Genomic DNA, 19,782 nt, shown 5'->3' with positions numbered 1-19,782 from the left:
ACGCCCAAATCTAACTTCATATGAGGAAGTTACGATTTTTCGAAGTTTCAGCTTAGCAGTAGACAGCTAAAAACTCGAATTTTAGATCGAGCGATTTTTAGCCGACACAACCTAAACGAGAATTGAAGGTCTCGTCCTTAGGAACATAACGGTAAAAAGTCTGACGAAAACGGACGTCGGATGAAGAAGTTATGAATTTTTAACGGATTTCCTCTCCCGGTCTGTTAAAAATAATAATATAAAATTTAAAGTCAAACTTAGCCGACGAAGTCTAAACGGAAGTTGTAGAGCGTAATTTTAGCTACGCGTGCATATAAAGAACATCAAAAATTGAGCTCATATGCGAAAGTTATGGATTTTAGAAGTTTTGGCGCGAAAATCGAGAAAATTTACATAGTCACGAGTTGCCACGTCACCCTCGCTGAAAAAGTGCCACGTGTCCTGCTGAGTCACTAGGCTGCTGAGTCACCGAAGCTGCTGAGTAATGCGAAGCCACGTGTCGGATCCTGATTCGACCGAGGAGGAGGCCCAATCCGAAGCAGCCAGCTCTCCGTCCGAGCCTCGCAATGCCTACCGCATGTTCCGAGCCTCGCATAGCCTAGCTCCGAACCTCGCAGGTGCACCAGTAGACTCCGGTCCACTTAAAAGCTGCCAGCGAGCCCTCGCAGGTGCGACCCATGTGCGAGCCATGCGCAGCCTCGTGCGAGCCACCCCCTGCAAACCCTCTCAGCCGTCGGATCAGAAGCTTCTCAGCCCTTGGATCAGAAGCTTCACCCTATAAATAGAAGGCTACGAGCCTTCTCGGATGTTTTTAAGAAATTGCCATATTTAGCCCCTTTCTTCATATTTTCTTCATCTTAACATCCCGCAAAGCCCCAGTATCGATTGTAAAGCCCGAAATACCCCACGAAGTGCCCGAGAAGCCCAGAAAATTTATCTTTTTGGTTTCGAAGCCCGACTTTTGCAGAGCCCGGTTTCTCAATAAAACTCCCGGTTTTATTAGAAGCGATCGTTTTAGGAAGCGAATTGCTGCCCGATTTTCATCAAAATATGTGAGTGTGTAGTTACTTTCAATTTACACATAGATATGAAGTATTTACCTTGAAATACGTGTTATGTGTAAATATATTAATTGTTTAATTGAGGTGACTGTTATATTGATGTTTTATACAAGTTTTAAATTGTATATGCTTTTTATCTACAAAATATGTTGGGTAGAACATGGGTAGATGAAATAGTTGATGTGTGTTAAAAAGGTGAGAGGCCTTGATGTTGTTGTTGTTGTAGTCATCTAGCGGAGTATAGATGACGACCACGGACTTTCTAGATAATCCAGTGGAACACTAGCAGGTTCACAACTTGTAGGTGTTGATGAATTAAATGTTCATTGTCGTACTCCATCCCCCTCATGGTTGCCTTAAGGACATGTATGGCTGAGGAAACCCCTTAGCAGTAGTGTCCATCCCGATGATAATCCTTAGGCTAGATCCCTTGTGATAGGTGTTTAGGGACGTAAAGTGAGGACAACGAGAATGGGTAATCAGGGTTATTGTTGATTAGTGAACTTAATAAGTATATTATTGTGGGTTGAAAACCCTATATGCTCACCAGGCTCCCAAGCTTGACCCACTCAGTTTTTATGATTACAGGTAGTGGACCCGGAGCATAGTCGGAGGACGACGAGAGATTTTTGGATTATAGGCCAGTAGTTGTAAATAACTGTTGAAAGGCTTATAATGTCTTCTTTATGCTTTTGATCTGTATCGGAACATGACATCTCGAGGTTTTGATATATATATGGAAAATATATACCTTCTTAATGAAGGATTTTGATAAACTTTTATCATATTTTGTCTGGGGACCAATTCCGCAACATCTTTTAAAAAGATTTCTCTGATTTTATTTTAAAAAGCATAAATTAAATCGGTCTTTTCTGGCCGAGAAATATGAGGATGTCACAGGTAGTGAAGCACGACTCATCATAGAACGAACCATGTCCAACAAGGTTCGATTACGCCTTTCAGCCACACCATTCAACTGTGGTGTCCTAGGTGGCGTCAATTGCGAAACTATTCCACATTCCTTAAGATAGTCGTGGAATTCAAGACTTAGGTACTCTCCTCCTCGATCGGATCGAAGCATCTTGATCTTCCTGCCCAATTGATTCTCCACTTCATTCTTGAACTCTTTGAACTTTTCAAACGTTTCAGACTTGTGCTTGATTAAGTAAATATACACATATATACTATAATCATCGGTAAAAGTCATGTAGAATCGGTTCCCATCCTTTGTGGTGGATCTAAAAGGCCCACATACATCGATATGTATGAGATCCAATAAACCCTCACCCCTCTCACAAGTGCCAGTGAAGGGTGACTTGGTCATCTTTCCAAGTAAACAAGATTCACACGTGTCATCTTCCCTAAGGTCGAATGACTCCAACACTCCATCCTTTTGGAGTTGGGCTATGTGCTTCTTGTTGACATGTCCAAGACGACAATGCCACAAAGATGCTTTATCCATACCATTGGAAGAATCCATACACAACACATCATTTCCTAGGTTATCTACAACCATAACAGTTTCATAAATTCCATTACAAGACATTGCTTCAAAGTATAAAAAACCATTTAGATAAGCATAAATAGAACCATTCATATTATTAAATGAATATCTAAATCCTTGTCTAAACAAACCATGAAATGAAATGATGTTTCTTGCCATATCTGGCAAGTAGCAACAATTATTTAAATCTGAACCTAATCCATTACTAAGCACTAAAGAATACACTCCGATATTGGTGACAGGAGATGATCTTATGTTCCCCATGATTAGATTTATTATTCCTTGCTCCACATCTCTATCTCTTCTTAGTCCCTGTAAATCAGAACAAATGTGGTAACCACATCCTGTATCAAGAACCCAAGAAATAGTATGAGATGAATTATTAGACTTAATTGTGTATATACCAGCAAAAGATGGCTTGATCTTTCCATCCTTGAAGGCTTGTAGATATTCCGGGCAGCTTCTCTTCTAATGCCCTATTTTGTGGCAATGATGGCACTCTGCCTCCTTCAGGTTAGGGTTGGGCTTAGCAGGATCAACCTTGGTCCCACTAGAAGAGGAACCATCTTGGGACTTTTCCTTGCGGTGGCTCTTTGACGGAGCCTTCCTCTTCTTGCCCCTTCCCTGCCCTATAGCCAAAACAGGAGCAGCAGTTGGTACGGGAGTCGGTGCAACAGACTTGTCCTTTAGGTTGCTCTCAGCAGTCCTTAGGAGTCCTTGGAGTTTACTTGGGGTGACCTCTTCCTTGTTCATGTGGTAGGTCATCCTAAATTGGTTCTAGCATGAAGGTAAGGAGTGAAGAACAATGTCGATGGCCAAATCCTCCCCAAAGTTAACATTTAACTTGCAAAGACGATCAACATATCTTTGCATCTTTTGCATGTGCACAATTAACGATTCTCCATTTCCCATCTTGGCGGTGATCATGCTGGTAATGATCTCATAGCGCTCTTGCCTCGCGCTTTGGTGGTACCTCTCCATCAAGTCTTGATGCATTTTATAGGGATACATGTCCTCATAGGACTTTTGGAATTCTTGGTTCATAGTGGCTATCATGATGCAATGGACTTTCGTTGCATCACGTTCGTGTGTCTCAAAGACAGCCATCTCTTCGGGAGTAGCGATTTCCGGGTTGACCTTCTTGAGCTTTTCGTCGAGGACATACTCTTTGTCCTTGTAGCGTGCAATGGTGCGAATGTATCTTATCCATTCGCTAGAGTTTGTACCATCGAAGGTCAGCTTTTGGCAAAGACTCATTAATGTGAATGAGTCAGCAGCAGCGTTGTTTGTGTTCGACATCTACAAATAGAAAGGACAAAGTTTGATTAGAATTGAATCCCTAATTAAACACCCAAAATGAAAAATTAGGGCTAGGACCCAACAACATTATTTACATATTAGAAAAGGGATGTCGTAATCCAACACGCAAATAATTTGGAGGTAAGTGAATGACAATTCACTAATTCTTCACCTCGAAAACATAACCTTAAGTTTTTAAATGCATTGAGAATTCCTAGATTTTCTTTGAGATTCTTTGAACCCTTCAAAGGCATGTTTAAATCTCGATATGCCCCTCTCGTTTGTGACTGGGATGTCGAGGATCACAAAGTGGGTGTGAATAACCATGCAAATCTACATGGTGCCTTCATTGTTACAATCATCTATTCGATGTACCGGTAAACCACACACGCTCCATAGACTATGATAAACAATGAATCACCCTTTGCCACCTTTGCTTAGAACCAATTAGTGTGTCGGTAAACCACACACGCTCCACTAACTTCTTAGCAAGGGTGCAAAGTGCAATTTCATGGGATTGCATCAATTCACTTTTGCCTAAAGTAACTAGGATTGGGAATTTGAAAAAAAAATTAGTTACTTTATATATTCATTATACTTATTAATGAGGAGAGAGAGTTGCCCTATCATACCCGTTCGGCTAACGACCCTCCACCAGTCAAGCAAGCGGTGGGTGTGAGTGTACACCCATTAAGCGCCATTTTATAAGCAGCAACCTAATACCCACCTTATAGACCGGCTTCGTGAATGAGGCCTACTAACAGTAAGACTAGAATTTTAATTTTACTTATATATATATATATATATATATATATATATATATTAAGCCTTTAATAATATAATAGTATAGGGTTGAATTTTAAACTTGTAAAACTCTAGGGGTTGAAATTTAAATTCTTCTAAATTAAACTATGAATCACAAAATTCAAATTTCAAAACTTCGGGATAAATATTGAAGTTTTCAAAACAATAGGGATCAAATTAAACAATTAATTTCATAATTATCTATATTTGACCTAATCCAATTTTAGTCATTAGATAATTACCAAATAATCTTAAATAGTCCATATTTATCACATAAATAATCAATATTTAAAAGATTTGAAATTATCTATATTTATGTCAAGGATAATCATTAAATTAGGTTAAAATTCGGATTTTTACATAATAAAACGATTTGGGTATCAATCCAAGACAAAACAGCAATAAAATCCCGAATTATCCTCTGTCTGACGCTCGGACTCGCCGAGTCAAGCTTTGGACTCGCCGAGTAAGGCCAACTCGCCGAGTCCAAACACTGACTCGCCGAGTTGGGTCGGAAAGAGGTGAAGAAAAACGATTTCCAGCAAGCAAAACAGTTAAGCATCACATTCAATTGAAGCCAACCAGGCTCTGATACCACTGATGGGTTTTAGACATAAGAACTTTCCTATGTGCACATACAACCCTATAGCGTGGATCTAGGTTTCTCTAATTGAACTTGCAATATATCCAAGACTTTCATGGCTAGATCTAATGTAAACTAACAACAAAATCATATGAAAACAGATCTAGAATAATACCTTGAGTTACTTGCTTGAAACTTTCTTCTTCTTGGAGCTTAGAGTCACAAATGTCACTCCTCTAATGGCTTACAAACACCAACTAACAAGAAGATGATTTGAGAGAGGTAAGGAAGAGGGAAATCGGCTCTAGGGTTACTCCAATAACAAGGGTGCCGATTTCCACAACCCCAAGGGTCTATTTATACTTGTGAGCTTCTAGGGTTTCACCTTAAAACCCTAATTGGATAACTTAGCCTCAAAGCAATCCAATATCCCTTCTTGATAAGGCCTTGGATGATTTCTAGGTGATCCACATCCCTAAAGTCGTCCAACCCATATCCATAAAGATTATCAGCTCAAAAAACAACTATCACACATTTGACAGTTTATGCCCCTTTTATTCAATTAATCTCTTTAAGTCACCAAATTAATTCCTAATTAATTTATGACTTATATTAATCAAATAATATTATTATTCCTTTAATATATTATTCTTATAATATATTAATAATCTCTTCTCTTTATATAAATCACCCTGTCAAGTTGCTATGGTGAAGGCAACCCAAAAAGACCATGCACAACCGGGTCAAGTACATACCAAATATAGTTACAGCCTTAGACACTAATCCAACAATAATAACCTTTTGCAGGGATCTAGACCACAATCTCAAAACATTCAACATGCATATTATTGGACATGACCTTCAAAAAATACACAATATACACAGAACAGAGAAGCTGTTATAGCATTTGGTAACTGCACTTTACCAATTTGCTTCGATGAACGTAAAAAGTTTAGGCCCATGATCGGGGTAAACTTGACAGAAGACCAACAATGTTTGCTAGACAACTTATGGCATATTCAGACAGTTCCACAGGCTTCATCATTTAAAGTTCAAATTCTCAATGCTTTAAGTTTTTACTTTCATAAACAATCACCATTGACTCCTGAAAAACAAATAAAGAAGTTTACACATTATGTTGTTATCAGGGGCACTAAAGTTGGGACTTTTAATAATTGGGCAACAGTCGTAAAATATATACAGTGTCAAAATCCCCTTTACAAGGGATGTTATAGCTTCCAAGAAGCTATGAATATTGTTCGAGAACATTTTGGGTTAAACAGTTTTTTCATAGAACCCGAACAGGTGAAAACATTTTCAGAAATAGCATGGGTCATGAAATTTATCTTCTTTGTTTTTAGGTTGATATGGAAAAAAATTAAACGTCGGCATTTTCATTTGCATGAGTAAATGCTATATGTCTTACATTTTACCTTAAACAAGAGACAACATCACTTATTTTTTTCCATATTAACCTAAAAATAAAAAAGATAAGTTTCATGTCATAAAACAACTGGTAATTTTTTAAAAAAACTCGGATATTTTGTTAATATGAAAAGTAACTACAATATAAGAGTTTTTCTACATATAAACAAAATGTAAGAGTTTTTTGTCTAAATGTTAGGAGATAAATGGTTGGGCTTTTGTATTTCGCCCTATATTTTAAAAAGATAATTTATCAAGGTAATTATTTTTTCTATATTGCTCATGTTTAAGTAATTATTTATTTATATATATTTAATCATTTAACTTTTTAAATGTGTTTATATGTTGTCTTTGTCACATGTATCTCAGCTGACAATGATAACATATAAACACATTATAGTTAAAGATTTTTTACCAAACAAATGATTTTAAAAAATTTATTTACTAAATAGATGTAGTTTCAGAAATATTTACCAAATAAATATAGTTTTATAATTTTATTTTATTTTTCTAAAATTTTTAGCTGTTATTCTATTTCTTATAATTTTAAATTTTTTTGCTATTAATGTTTATCAAATGTATCTACAAATATGTTTTCTTTTATAATGTCTTAAAACAATTCGGTAATTTGTTGTCTGAACATGTGATATATTAAGAAACCAAGAAACAAAATGGTATACGAGACGATATTAGAATGTCAATTATATAAACTCACATGTTAAAAGTTAAGCAATTTTATCTTAATAATAGATAACCGTTAGTCCTCCATTGTACTTTTATTATGTTTAATTTTATGGTTTCAAAAAAAAGAACAATATCAATTATAATAATATTATAGCAAACAACTAAAAATGTATATTGTATTTACCAGTAACATTTTGTTATATATGATAATCTGTTTTCTTCGTGTATATATATATATATATATATATATATATATATATATATATATATATATATATATATATATATATATATATATATATATATATATATATATATATATATATATATATATATATATATATATAAAAGGTTAGGTTCATGTGAAACCATTATATTTTTTGAAACGGGAAGACGTATTCTTAACCATTCATTTTGTAGATAAAAAAAATTTTAATGCAAAATAATTGAAAATTTTCAAAAAAAAAAGTTTAATATTGTTGTCATCATTTTTTATGCAAAAATAAAATAAATAAAAATTAAAAAAAAAAGTAAAGCAATTTTATCTTAATAATAGATAACTGTTAGTCCTCCGTAGTACTTTTATTAGACCTGGCAAACGTGTCGTGTCGTGTCGGGTTCGTGTCGTGTCAAGACATTAAACGGGTTGAGAGTGCTTGACCCTGACCCTACCCGTTTAATTATCGTGTCGTGTCGTGTCAACCCGTTTATTTTCGTGTCGATTTCGTGTCAGGTTTCGGGTTAAGGTTTAAACCTTATAAATATGTTGTGTCATGCCGGATTAAAACATTTTACAAGTTGAAAAGTAAGAGTCATGGAGGAAAAAAAATGAAAAAGTGAAATGCTAGAGTTGGGAGGTGGAACGGAAAAAAAATTATACTCCCTCCGTCCCATATTTATTGTTCATTTTTTACTTTTGAAGTTTTTATTTTTCTAATTTGACCTTAAATGTTTTTATTTGTATTATATATTACTTGATAAAATTTATAACAATGAAAAGACATTTAAAACACAGTCCATTCATATATTTTGCATTAAATCATATATAAAAAAACAAAAATATTTAATGTCAAATTTGAAAAATAAAGACTTCAAAAGTCAAAATTGTAAAGTAAATATGGGACAGAGGTAGTAGTAAGTTTAGAAAGCAAAATGGAAAGAGTTAGAGTTAGCAAGCAAATGAGATAAATAGTGAGGAGGAGTAAAATTAAGTCACTTTGAAATTTTGAATTTTACTTTTAGTTCTTGAATTTTGGCCACTACAAATGTATAATATTGAAAATATTTAAAAAAATATGATATATATATATATATATATATATATATATATATATATATATATAATTAAACTGGTCATCTTCAAGTCATCTACGAGTTGAAAGTCTTGACCCTAACCCTACCCGTTTAATTATCGTGTCGTGTCGTGTCAACCCGTGTACGTAAACGAGTCAAAATCTCTGACCCTAACCCGCTAACTTCGTGTCGGGTTCGTGTCGAGTTGTCGTGTCAACCCGTGTATATAATGTCAATACTCATCGGAATTTGAACATTCAATGATATAATCAGATTTCTACATAATTTCAACATTCAATCAGTCATTCAGATAAACAACATTCAATTTCAACTAAATTATGATAAACGAATTAACTGGTTGATTCAACCCTTCAAGTTAAATATCCTGATTAGTTTTACTGATTTCTATAATGATTCAAGTTTATCATTCAATTATAAACTATTAAACTAAATAATCGATTACCTAATATTCGAAATGGTTGCAGGATGATCGTCGATCGGTGATGATTGATGCACGATCAATGCTTCTTGTAACACCCAAAGTCTTGAAAAGCCCAGAAAGTAAAGGAAACCCTAGATTTAAGGGGGACTCGGCGAGTCCAAGGAGGAACTTGGCGAGTCCGAGCGGGATCTGAGTCGTGGAGTAAGTGACCGACTCGGCGAGTCGGCCAAGGTGACTCGGCGAGTCTGGTCTGTGCGAGGAAAACCCTAAATCCGGGGCTTGGAACCTATTTAAACGTCTCATTCTTCTTCCTAGGGCTTCTTTACTGCCTCTCCAACCCAGAATACGAACCTTAAACCGCCATTGTTGCTTATTCAAGCTCTATGCCATTTTGTGGGTGATTTGAAGGAAGAAGGAGGGAAGGAATCATTGAGGCTTCAAGGAACTGCAGCAAATCCGAAGTTGAAGGACCTTTCAGAGCACTTGAAGGTAATAAGTCGCTTCCTTCATCCAGATCTACTTTGGTTATAAGTTTTGGGGCTTTTAAGCCATGTCTAAGTTTAATCTCGAGCTTGAGGTCCAGATCTGAGGTTGCTACCTCAGATCCATGCTTGTTTTGGTTTAGAATCCCGTAAAGTATCAGCAATAGAGTGGATTTTTGGAGCCTTTGGTCTCAAACCCTAGTTCATGGTGTATTTTGCTTAGATCTCCATCTTCACACGTAAAGTTTGCAACTTTACGTGGGGGATAGGCTTGGGAAGAGTAATCTACTGTTTGGAGTCCCTGCATGACTCGAAAGTCCTCTGCATGTTGTGGAACCGAATGGACTCTGCGAGTCCTTCGAGTGGACTCGACGAGTAGCTTGAAGATAAGGAGGAACTCGACGAGTGGGATGAACAGCTCGTCGAGTCGGATGAAGATGGGCATGAACTCGGCGAGTTGGATGAACAACTCGGCGAGTTGGATGAAGATTGCTTTGTGCTCGGAGAGTCTGTTCCTAAACTCGGCGAGTCGGGTCGCGTAGTCCCAAACCCTTCGAGTTAAGACTCGAGTCAGCGAGTCGAGCAAGGACTCAGTGAGTTGGTCAGGACAGGAGTCAGGAATCTATAGACTCGGCGAGTCAAGTCGCGATTGAAAGGATTATGAGCATAAGAACTCGGCGAGTAAGTAAGTGGACTCGGCGAGTAGGGTTGACCTGGGAGGTTGACTTTGACCAGGACTTTGACTTTGGCAAGGGTTGACTTGGTTGACCTTTGAAGGTCAGTGAGCCTAAGTAATATGTTGTTATTGGTTGCTCGGGGAGTTAGTGGAGCAGCAATTCGGAGTCAGTGGTCGGGTAGCAGTTAAAGGGATTAGCAGCAGCAGCTCAGCAGTATCAGGTGAGTTTCCCTTTGTATGAATGGGTCTACGGCCACAATGTCGGCCCATGTAGTTATGAGTAGAAGACACGGGGGTTAGCCCTAGGCATAGTATGCTAGTATGATATTTGGACGAGGTCCGATGATAGAGGGCGGGTGCCCAAGGGGTGGTCTATGTGATAGTTTATACTTGTTGTCTGTGTGATACTTGTATATGCCTGGTAGGGAGGTGAGTGGGGGCGAGGTCCCGTATCTCACCAATAACAGAGTGTGGATGGTGTTCCACATCTCAGTAGCAGCAATCCAGGGGCGAGGCCCAAGTTAGGAAAGGAGTGAGGACGGGCGGGGCCCGTATCTCACTATCAGCAGGAGTATGGACGAGGTTCCATCACTCATTAGTAGCAGGACACGGGTGGGGCCCGGAGATAGGCAAGGCCTTAGAGCAAGAGCTGTTAGTGTATGTTTAGCTTGTGTGATGTTATGTGATATATGTATGTGTTATTATATGTTAGTGGGCGGGGCCCTGTGACAGGCGAGGCCTAAGTGAACAGATCTGTAACCGAGCGAGGCTCGAAGCCAGGCGAGGCCTGGAGCGGCGGGGCCGTTGTAGCGGGCGAGGCCCGAAGTAGGGGACGAGGTCCCGGATAGCGGGCGTGGCCCAGTATGTGCAGTACGTGGTTATGCATGGTATGTGGTAAGGTGGGGAACTCACTAAGCTTCGTGCTTACGGTTTTCAGTTTTGTTTTCAGGTACTTCCAGTAGCGGAGGGAGGCGCTCGGGGTGATCGCATGACACACACCATAGATTAGTCAGTCTGGGAATGTTTACTCTGATAAGGAACATGTGTTTTGAAAACTTATACTCAATTTATGTTTTGGAATGATGGCTTTGTTTTAAAGTAAGGCTTTATTAAAAGAAATTTTTGGGTCGTTACACTTCTCTTCTGCTGGACTCTTGCAATTTGGTAACCTACGATGCGCTAATGCCTTCTGTTTGTTCGTTGAAGCCTTCTCACGTGTGGACTAATGTACTATCAAGATTTGGGTTGCATGAAAATTTAGACAGCAATTGAATATACTAAAAAAAATGTGCCCCTCAAACAAATTGGGCTCTGCATATAGTCCCTTGTTGCCCCCTTACCACCGTCCTTGAAAGCGGGTTAAACATATCCAAAGTATTTGTTTGTATTTTAGTTAATTGTTATTCTAATTTTGATTCATAGTAATTGCTTTTATTATTAAAGTAATATATATATATATATATATATATATATATATATATATATATATATATATAATCTTATTAATGGTTAAATAGTTAAAAAAATTCTACTTTATTTATTGAATAATGGAGCCATGAAAATATTAAATTAGTAAATAAATAAAATTATAGGAAAGGAGATTACATTATATATATATATATATATATATATATATATATATATATATATATATATATATATATATATAGGTTAAGGTTCATTTTAGCACATGTTAATTTTGTGAGACTGTGAGACGCAATCTAAAAATAATTTTAAAATGCAAAATAAAAGGAAAAATCCAAAAATTCTTTTTTTAATTATTATTTTCGACATTTTATTTTCCTAAAGAATAAATAAATAAAAATTATTGTTTTTTTTTTTTTTGAAAAATACGTGAAATATTCTAATAGAATTTTACGCTATAAATATTCTTATGTGATTTTTAGAATGTTAGAATATTCTAATATTCTAATAGATTTTTCAGATATGTAAAATATAATAATATTCTACTAGAATATTATAATATTCTACTAGAGTATTTCATAGATAATTCAAAAAAACGTTAATTTTTTTAATTTTATTTTTACATAAAAAATGACGAAAATAATATTTAAAAAAAAATTCGAAAATTTTAAATTATTTTGCATTTAATTTTTTTTGTCTACAAAATGAGTGGCTAGGATTACGTCTCTCTGTCTCACAAAACATAATGGTCTCACATAAACCCAACCTTATATATATATATATATATATATATATATATATATATATAGAGAGAGAGAGAGAGAGAGAGAGGAAGGATCATTTGAGAACTCAAAGTTTCATGAAAACTCGAGAACTAAAGGTGGAACGTTGGATCAAAAAAATGAAGGGTCGAGATGTAAGGTGACGCTTTTGTAAAATAAGTAGCCAATAAAGGAAGGAGGGGTATCTTAATTAATTCAGTCAGGAGTATTATAGGAATAAAAGTATACTTAAATGATTTCTTAAATCTAATATCTGATAAAATAAATTGTCATCTCTCTCTCCTCCCCATTTTCCTCTCTCGCTCAAACCTACGATCCATCCTCCGACGACTCACCTCCGTCGAATTGCCTCTAATCCTTCATCAAATTCCATGCTTTCAATTCTGAAATTGCTTCTACTCACACGAATACGGTGAAGATAAACGATCGATTTCCGTATCCCAATCGATCAAACTATCATCATCGATCATCAATCCATATGAAATCTGAAATCCCCAAACGATCGAAATTTCAGTGTTGTTGAACTCCTTGATCTCACGTTCTTCATAGAAAAAACTCCACTAAAGATGCTTTGATTTTGAATCGTTTATCCTCCATCAATTCGTTCCCCGGAGTACACCGTAATCGCCGACTTCATCTCGGCCTCCATTGTGGATTGAAGACCTGAACGAAGAAGATGATCCCTTGTCAATCAAAATTTAGGTATCATCTGTTTCTATTGTTGACTCCTAACCTTTGTTTGACCTTTATGAATTGTTTCTGCCTAATCGTTAAGTTGAACCTGTTTAGTCAATATGTTTTTAAAAAGAGTTAAATCCTTGTGTTGATTGTAGGTATAAAAATAGACACTTGTGTTATTGAAAAATATAGATATTTGTTTGCACTCAACATGTTCGATGAAATGCCTCAATGAGAAATATCACATGTTAACTTCACTTTGACTTCATGAATGATGATTTAATTCCAATTTAGGATTCTGAAGAATATTTGGTTATATATTGAGAAATACAGGAGATATTTTTATTTGTGGAAGACTGCAGCCTTTTGAGCAGAGAATGTAATGTCGGAAACTTGTCGTCTTCCACAAATAAATTTTCAAAATACAATTTATGTAACGCTCTAAAAATCCAAGCCAATTTAAACTTTTCAAAAACCACCCAGTTTCATTAAATTATTACAAAAAAGTTTTCAATACATTTATTATCAGAGTATTCCCAGAACCATATCGTAAAACAAGAACATGAGGAGCGGTACGATCACGCCATCGCCTTGCCACGGTCTCCTGAAGTACCTGAAAACATTAAACCACAACTGTAAGCCCGAAAGCTTAGTGAGATACCCCCAAAATACCAACCACATATACCATACACATAACATGGCATATCGCAAGAGAACGCAGAACAGCCATGCACTTCGGGTCTACTGTGTGACTGGTCCGCCGTACCGGGCCTTCAGTCCACCTGGTTCACCCTCCGATTCTAGCCATATACATCGAGTCTACAGTGTGATTGGTCCGCCCCGCACCGGGCCTTCAATCCACCTGGTCCACTCTCTAAGTCTACAGTATGACTGGTCCGCCCGCACCGGGCCTTCAGTCGGCTTGGTCCACTCTCCGAGCCTCGGCATGTTTGGTCCGCCCTCTTGGGGCCTACAGCGTATCCGGACCGCTCGCTGGACCTTCGGGATAACCGGTCCGCCCTGGGTATGTTCGCCTACAGCACAAAGCAGGACCCGCCTTAACCCAACCCCAGTCCAACAACCATGTGCACATAAACATACAATCATATAACAATTCACATTCAATCAAACCGATCTAGCAGATCACATAACATAACATCATCTTAACCAGGATACCGACCTAACCGGTTACTAGCATAGCAACATCCTATATACCAGGATACCGACCTTAACCAGGTCTCTAACATATACCATCCCAACTATCAGGATGCAAACATAGCAAAGCAATAACATAACAACGATACCCGGATTACAATTCGATAAAGGGTCGGCCTTGGTGCCGTAGACCCTGTCGATATAGTGAGGATAACTCACCTCGCAACTGCCGACTGAAGAGATAAGATCACGCTGCTCCAATCTCTGACGCGGACTTCACCACTGATCAATAACCAAAACACTGAACTCAATAATTACCAAAATACCCCTGGAAGACAACTAGTCAACACAAGACTATCTCTACTCGCCGAGTCACCCCGCTGACTCGTCGAGTCCCTATGCTATGAAACCCCCGTAACACGACTCAACTCGCCGAGTCCCACAACTCTGAGTCTAATCGCCCTCAACTCACCGAGTCATCCCTTGACTCACCGATTCACAGCTCAACCAGGAAAGGTTAGGACCTCACTGATGGGTTTTAGCCATAAGAACATCCTATGTGCTCATGCAAACCCTAATGCTTGGATCTAGGTTTCTCTATTGTACATGCAATTCATCCAAGACTTTAAACCCTAGATCTAGCATATGATAATCAATATTAACATAACAATGGGTTTAAGATATTACCTTGATTGTTATCTAGCAATAACAATCTCAAATCCTCCTTGTAATGACTTTAGAAAGCTTAGAGTCACAAATGTCATTCCTCTAATGGTTCACAAACACCAAGAGCAAGAGGATGAAGAATGAGGAGAGGGGAGGCTGCCCAAAACGTGTGGAAACCCTAAAGAACAAGTTCACCACGTTTTTGAGTCTCAAGGTTCCTTTAAATAGTAAGACTATTAGGGTTATCTAACAAGGAAACCCTAATTTGGATGCTTAAGCCCTAAGTTACCCATGGACTCCCTCCTTAGAGGCCTAGGACGATCTCTAATGGGTTTCCCCATAGAATTCGTCCACTCCTCTAATATGGAGTCCATTAGCTCAATATTCAACTATCACACAATTGACAGTTCCAGTCCCTTAAGTTTAATTAATGTCTTTTAGCCACAAACTCAATTCTTATTAATTATTGACTAATATTAATTAAACATTATGATTTCTCCTTTAATATATTATTCTCATAATATATTAATAAATCATAATTAATCCTCTCTCTCCATAATTCATCCTATCAAGTTGCTTTAGTGAAGGCAACCCAAAAGGACCATGCACCATCGGGTCAAGTACATACCAAAATAGTTATGGACTTAGACACTAATCCAACACTCATGACCAGACCCACCGAGTCAAAGAACAGACTCGTCGAGTCCAAGGCTATCTTCAACCAACTCGCCGAGTTGTTCTTCCAACTCGTCGAGTTGCTGCCTATCTTCATGCAACTCGCCGAGGACACCCATGTGACTCGCCGAGTACCACTAGCTCTTAACCCATACAGAGGCTTTCCAAGCCATGCATGGTCTCCAATCCATAGATCTACTCTTATACAAGCCATCCATCATGTAAAGTGGCAAACTTTACGTGAATCTAAGGAGATCTAAGCATAATACACTCTAGGGCTAGGTTTTGGGACAAGAAGGCTTCATCAACAACTCTTGAACAGGGACTTTATGCTCTTTTGGATCATCATTACACTAGATTTGAGGTAGCAACCTCAGATCCAACCTCCAAACTCAAGATAGCACTAGATATACTCCCAAAAATCCCACAAATGATAGACCTAGATGGATAACAGCTCAAACAACGAATAATTACCTCAAGAGAAGACTCCAACAGAAGAATAAGCCAAAACCTTGTAAATCCCCTTGCTCCAAGCCTCTTAATCTTCAAAGATCTCTTCAACCAACTCTCCTTCAAGATCCAAATGCTCTCTAATTCTCTCATAAACGAATATTAGGGTTTCTGGACTTCAAGGGAGAGTAAAGAGGCTGGGGAGAGGGTATTATGTCCTTTATATAGGGCTCAACCCCCGAAATTAGGGTTTTCTCTTCATAGCACCAACTCGCCGAGTCCAACCGCCGACTCGCCGAGTTGGCCACTTAACACGCGAACCTACTCGCCGAGTCTACCCATGGACTCGCCGAGTTGACCATCCACATTTTCACTTTGAACCCTGAACTTGCACTCTTGAACTCGGGATGTTACAATTTAAATGGATTACATGCTCCTCAAGTACATGTTTTAATTTTATTTACTTCTTCTGTTGTCATCTTTTGCTCTTATGATATACATGCTACAACAAAAGATGCTCCTGCTTCATGGTAATTAGTAACATATATTTGATGTTAGAATTATAAGTAGAAGAGATTAGGAACTTGTTAGAATGATGGTTTTTGTCTAGACTTGGTGATGAACAAACCTCCTATTAGTAAATAGTTAATATAGAACTGAAATTGTTAAATGTCTGTAAGCTCCATTCTCAAATATTTAATAATCTTTTTTTGTCTAACAATATTGGTAGGAAGAAGTTTAAAGAGGCAAGAGAGCAATTTATTTGATGGGCGCTTCCTTGTTAGAAACATGCAATGGTATTTGACTATATGTTTTGTCTCTCAATTCCTACTCATTCCTTTTAATATATTATTACTATTAATATAAATATTCAACAGTGAATTCACATAGCCCATACAGAGTATTTTATTTTAATATTAATATAAATATTCATCAGTGAATGCACATTCTTTTGTATACTTAGTAGGAAATATTGATGGAGATGCAGATGAGTGTGCAGTTTGTGTGGGAATAGGAAAATGTCGTCTTCATTGATATATATATATATATATATATATATATATATATATAATCTAGCTCTACCTATATTTTTTAAATGTTGTGATGAAAGAAAATCTATAAACAAAGTTTTGATTTTCAGGTAAAATAAGTTTTTTTTATTTGTATAATCACTCTAAGTCATTAGAGTAAATAGAAACGTTCGTTATGAGTTCGTTTTATCTCATATGCCGTGTCATCATCCTCATCCTTTATGGCAGATTCCAAGTAAACTTTATTTGTGTCTTTTTATATTAATTACTAAAACATTTGATTTTGTATAAATTTTGACGATATTATAACAAAAATGAAACTTGTGTTTTGAACATTTTGTTAGGAGCTGGTTTCGAATATTGGCTAGTGAGGAAATATATTATTTCTGAAGATGGAGAAGTTGATGTTCGAGTTGCAGTCACATGTATTATCCTGGTAGGTTACTATATTCATTAATTAAACTCATATTTTCAAAAGTGGTTCATGATTTGATGAATTCTATGTTTTACTTGCTTATATCTGAGACTTGTGTGATCTTTTTCAGAGCACGAAAGACACCCCTTTGGCAATGGCTGCAGTGGGGTCTTGTTTGGGTGTATACTACATGATCACGAAGATTGTAAGGAAAATGCCATGTAGGATCTATGCAACCCTCAAAGAGCTCAGCCTTGGTATGACGGAGAAGGAATGGAATGTATCATTCCATTGGAATGGATGATTCTTGAATGAATGTAATTCCTACCATTTTCTGGAATTTATGAAGAGGAACAATTTTGTTAGCCCTAAAATTGCTTATGAAACAACAACTGCTTTGTAGGTACAGTTAGATGAATTTTAATAAATTCAACTATATATATATATGAGAAACTAATATTTTGCTTTTTGATAAAACTATTACAAAAAAAAGATTTACTAATTTCCTGTATTTCTTCTTGTAGAATGTATCATTCCATTGGAATGGGCGAATCTTGAATGAATGTAATTCCTTCCATTTTCTGGAATTTATGAAGAGGAACAATTTTGTTAGTCCTAAAGTTGCTGATGAAACAACTACTTTGTAGGTATAGTTGGATGAATTTTACTAAATTCAACTATATATATGAGAAACTAATGTCTTGCTCTTTGATAAAACTATTACAAAAAAAAAAAAAAAGTTTGTTAATTTCCTATATTTCTTCTTGCATTTACAGATTTGCTCTTGATATTGACCTTGATGCTCCAAAAATTAGAATTCCTATAAGATTAAATGCCTTATCAAAGTATAACAGTCATTTTCGTTTGGATTTTGGTAATTTTACATTGAGGAAAGAGCTATATTTTAATTAATCTTTGGGATATTTTCTGTTTCATCGTTGATTTCTGATTCGGTGACCAATAAACTAATCCATTAGTATAATATATAAATGAAAATATAATTTTATTGAAGTATTTTGGTTGCAAACTTTACATATGAATTACATGTGATTCACATGTAAATCACATGTAATTTACATATGATTCACATGTAATTCACAAGTGAATCACATATGAATTACATGTGATTCACATGTAATTTATATGTGATGTAAATCACAAGTGAATCACATTTGAATTATATGTGATTCACATGTAAATAACATGTAATTCACATACGATTCACATGTAAATATGAATTACATGTGATTCACATGTAAATCACAATTGAATCACATATGAATTACATGTGATTCACTTGTAAATAACATGTAATTCACATATGAATTTGTTGGATTAGTGTCTAAGTCCATAACTATTTTGGTATGTACTTGACCAGATTATGAGCATGGTCCTTTTGGGTTGCCTTCACCATAGCAATATGTAGGATGATTTAAGGAGAGAAAGGTTTAATTATAATTTATTAATATATTATGAGAATAATATATTAAAGGAGAAATCATATTGTTTAATTAATATTAGTCAAGAATTAATAAATAGTTAATTTTGTGGCTAAAAGAGATTACTTAAACTTAGGGGACTGGAATTGTAATTATAAGATAATTGCAATTGGGCTATGGGTCACCTTGGAATAATAGGTTGGACGAATTCTATGGGGAAGCCCACTAGAAATCGTCCAAGGCATGTTCCAGAAGGGTTCCATGGGCTGCTTAGGGCTTGAGCAGTCAAATTAGGGTTTCCTTGTTAGATAACCCTAATTGCCTACCTATTTAAAGAACCCTTGAGACCCAAAAACGTGGCTAACACTTAGATTAGGGTTTCCAGTCGTTTTTGGTGCCTCCTCTCTTTTCTCTTTTCATCAAAGTTGATTAGTGGTGTTTGTGATTCCATTAGAGGTGCAGCACTTGAGGCACTAAGCTTTCTGAAGCTAAGGATTGATTGTTATTGCTATATAACAATCAAAGGTCAGATCTAAACCCTATTTTATGTTAATATGATTAATTGTATGCTAGATCTAGGGTTTATAGCTTTGGATATTCAATTGCATGTTCATTACACAAACTAGATCCAAAAGTTATTAGGGTTTGCATGTACACCATAGGATTGATGTATTGCTCGAAACTCATCAGTGGTATCAGAGCCTAGGGCTGTTTGTTAGTGAATTTGATGCTTATTGAATGAAAAATCGAAAATTTTGACTTTTTTGGGCTGGACTCGCCGAGTCCACTGGGTACTCGACGAGTCCAGTGCTG

The 19,782-nt window shown here is 36.5% G+C and overlaps 1 protein-coding gene across 1 annotated transcript in view; it reads left to right on the top strand.

The window, feature by feature from the left end:
• Positions 1-18,442, top strand: part of LOC145096036 (uncharacterized) — a 35,576-nt gene extending 17,134 nt beyond the window's left edge. The window contains exons 2-5 of the mRNA XM_079033816.1: positions 17,460-17,551; positions 17,661-17,810; positions 18,055-18,173; positions 18,307-18,442. Of these exons, the coding sequence (XP_078889942.1) occupies positions 17,460-17,551; positions 17,661-17,810; positions 18,055-18,173; positions 18,307-18,442 (497 nt within the window). The remainder of the gene's footprint in view (positions 1-17,459; positions 17,552-17,660; positions 17,811-18,054; positions 18,174-18,306) is intronic.
• Positions 18,443-19,782: the final 1,340 nt, after the last annotated feature.

Source organism: Lactuca serriola, chromosome 3 (assembly GCF_051521515.1).
Source record: "Lactuca serriola cultivar US96UC23 chromosome 3, Lser_US96UC23_V15, whole genome shotgun sequence".
Taxonomy (NCBI): Eukaryota; Viridiplantae; Streptophyta; class Magnoliopsida; order Asterales; family Asteraceae; genus Lactuca; species Lactuca serriola.
The sequence above is the reverse complement of the archived record's forward strand: the minus strand, read 5'-3'. Positions and strand labels throughout refer to the sequence as shown.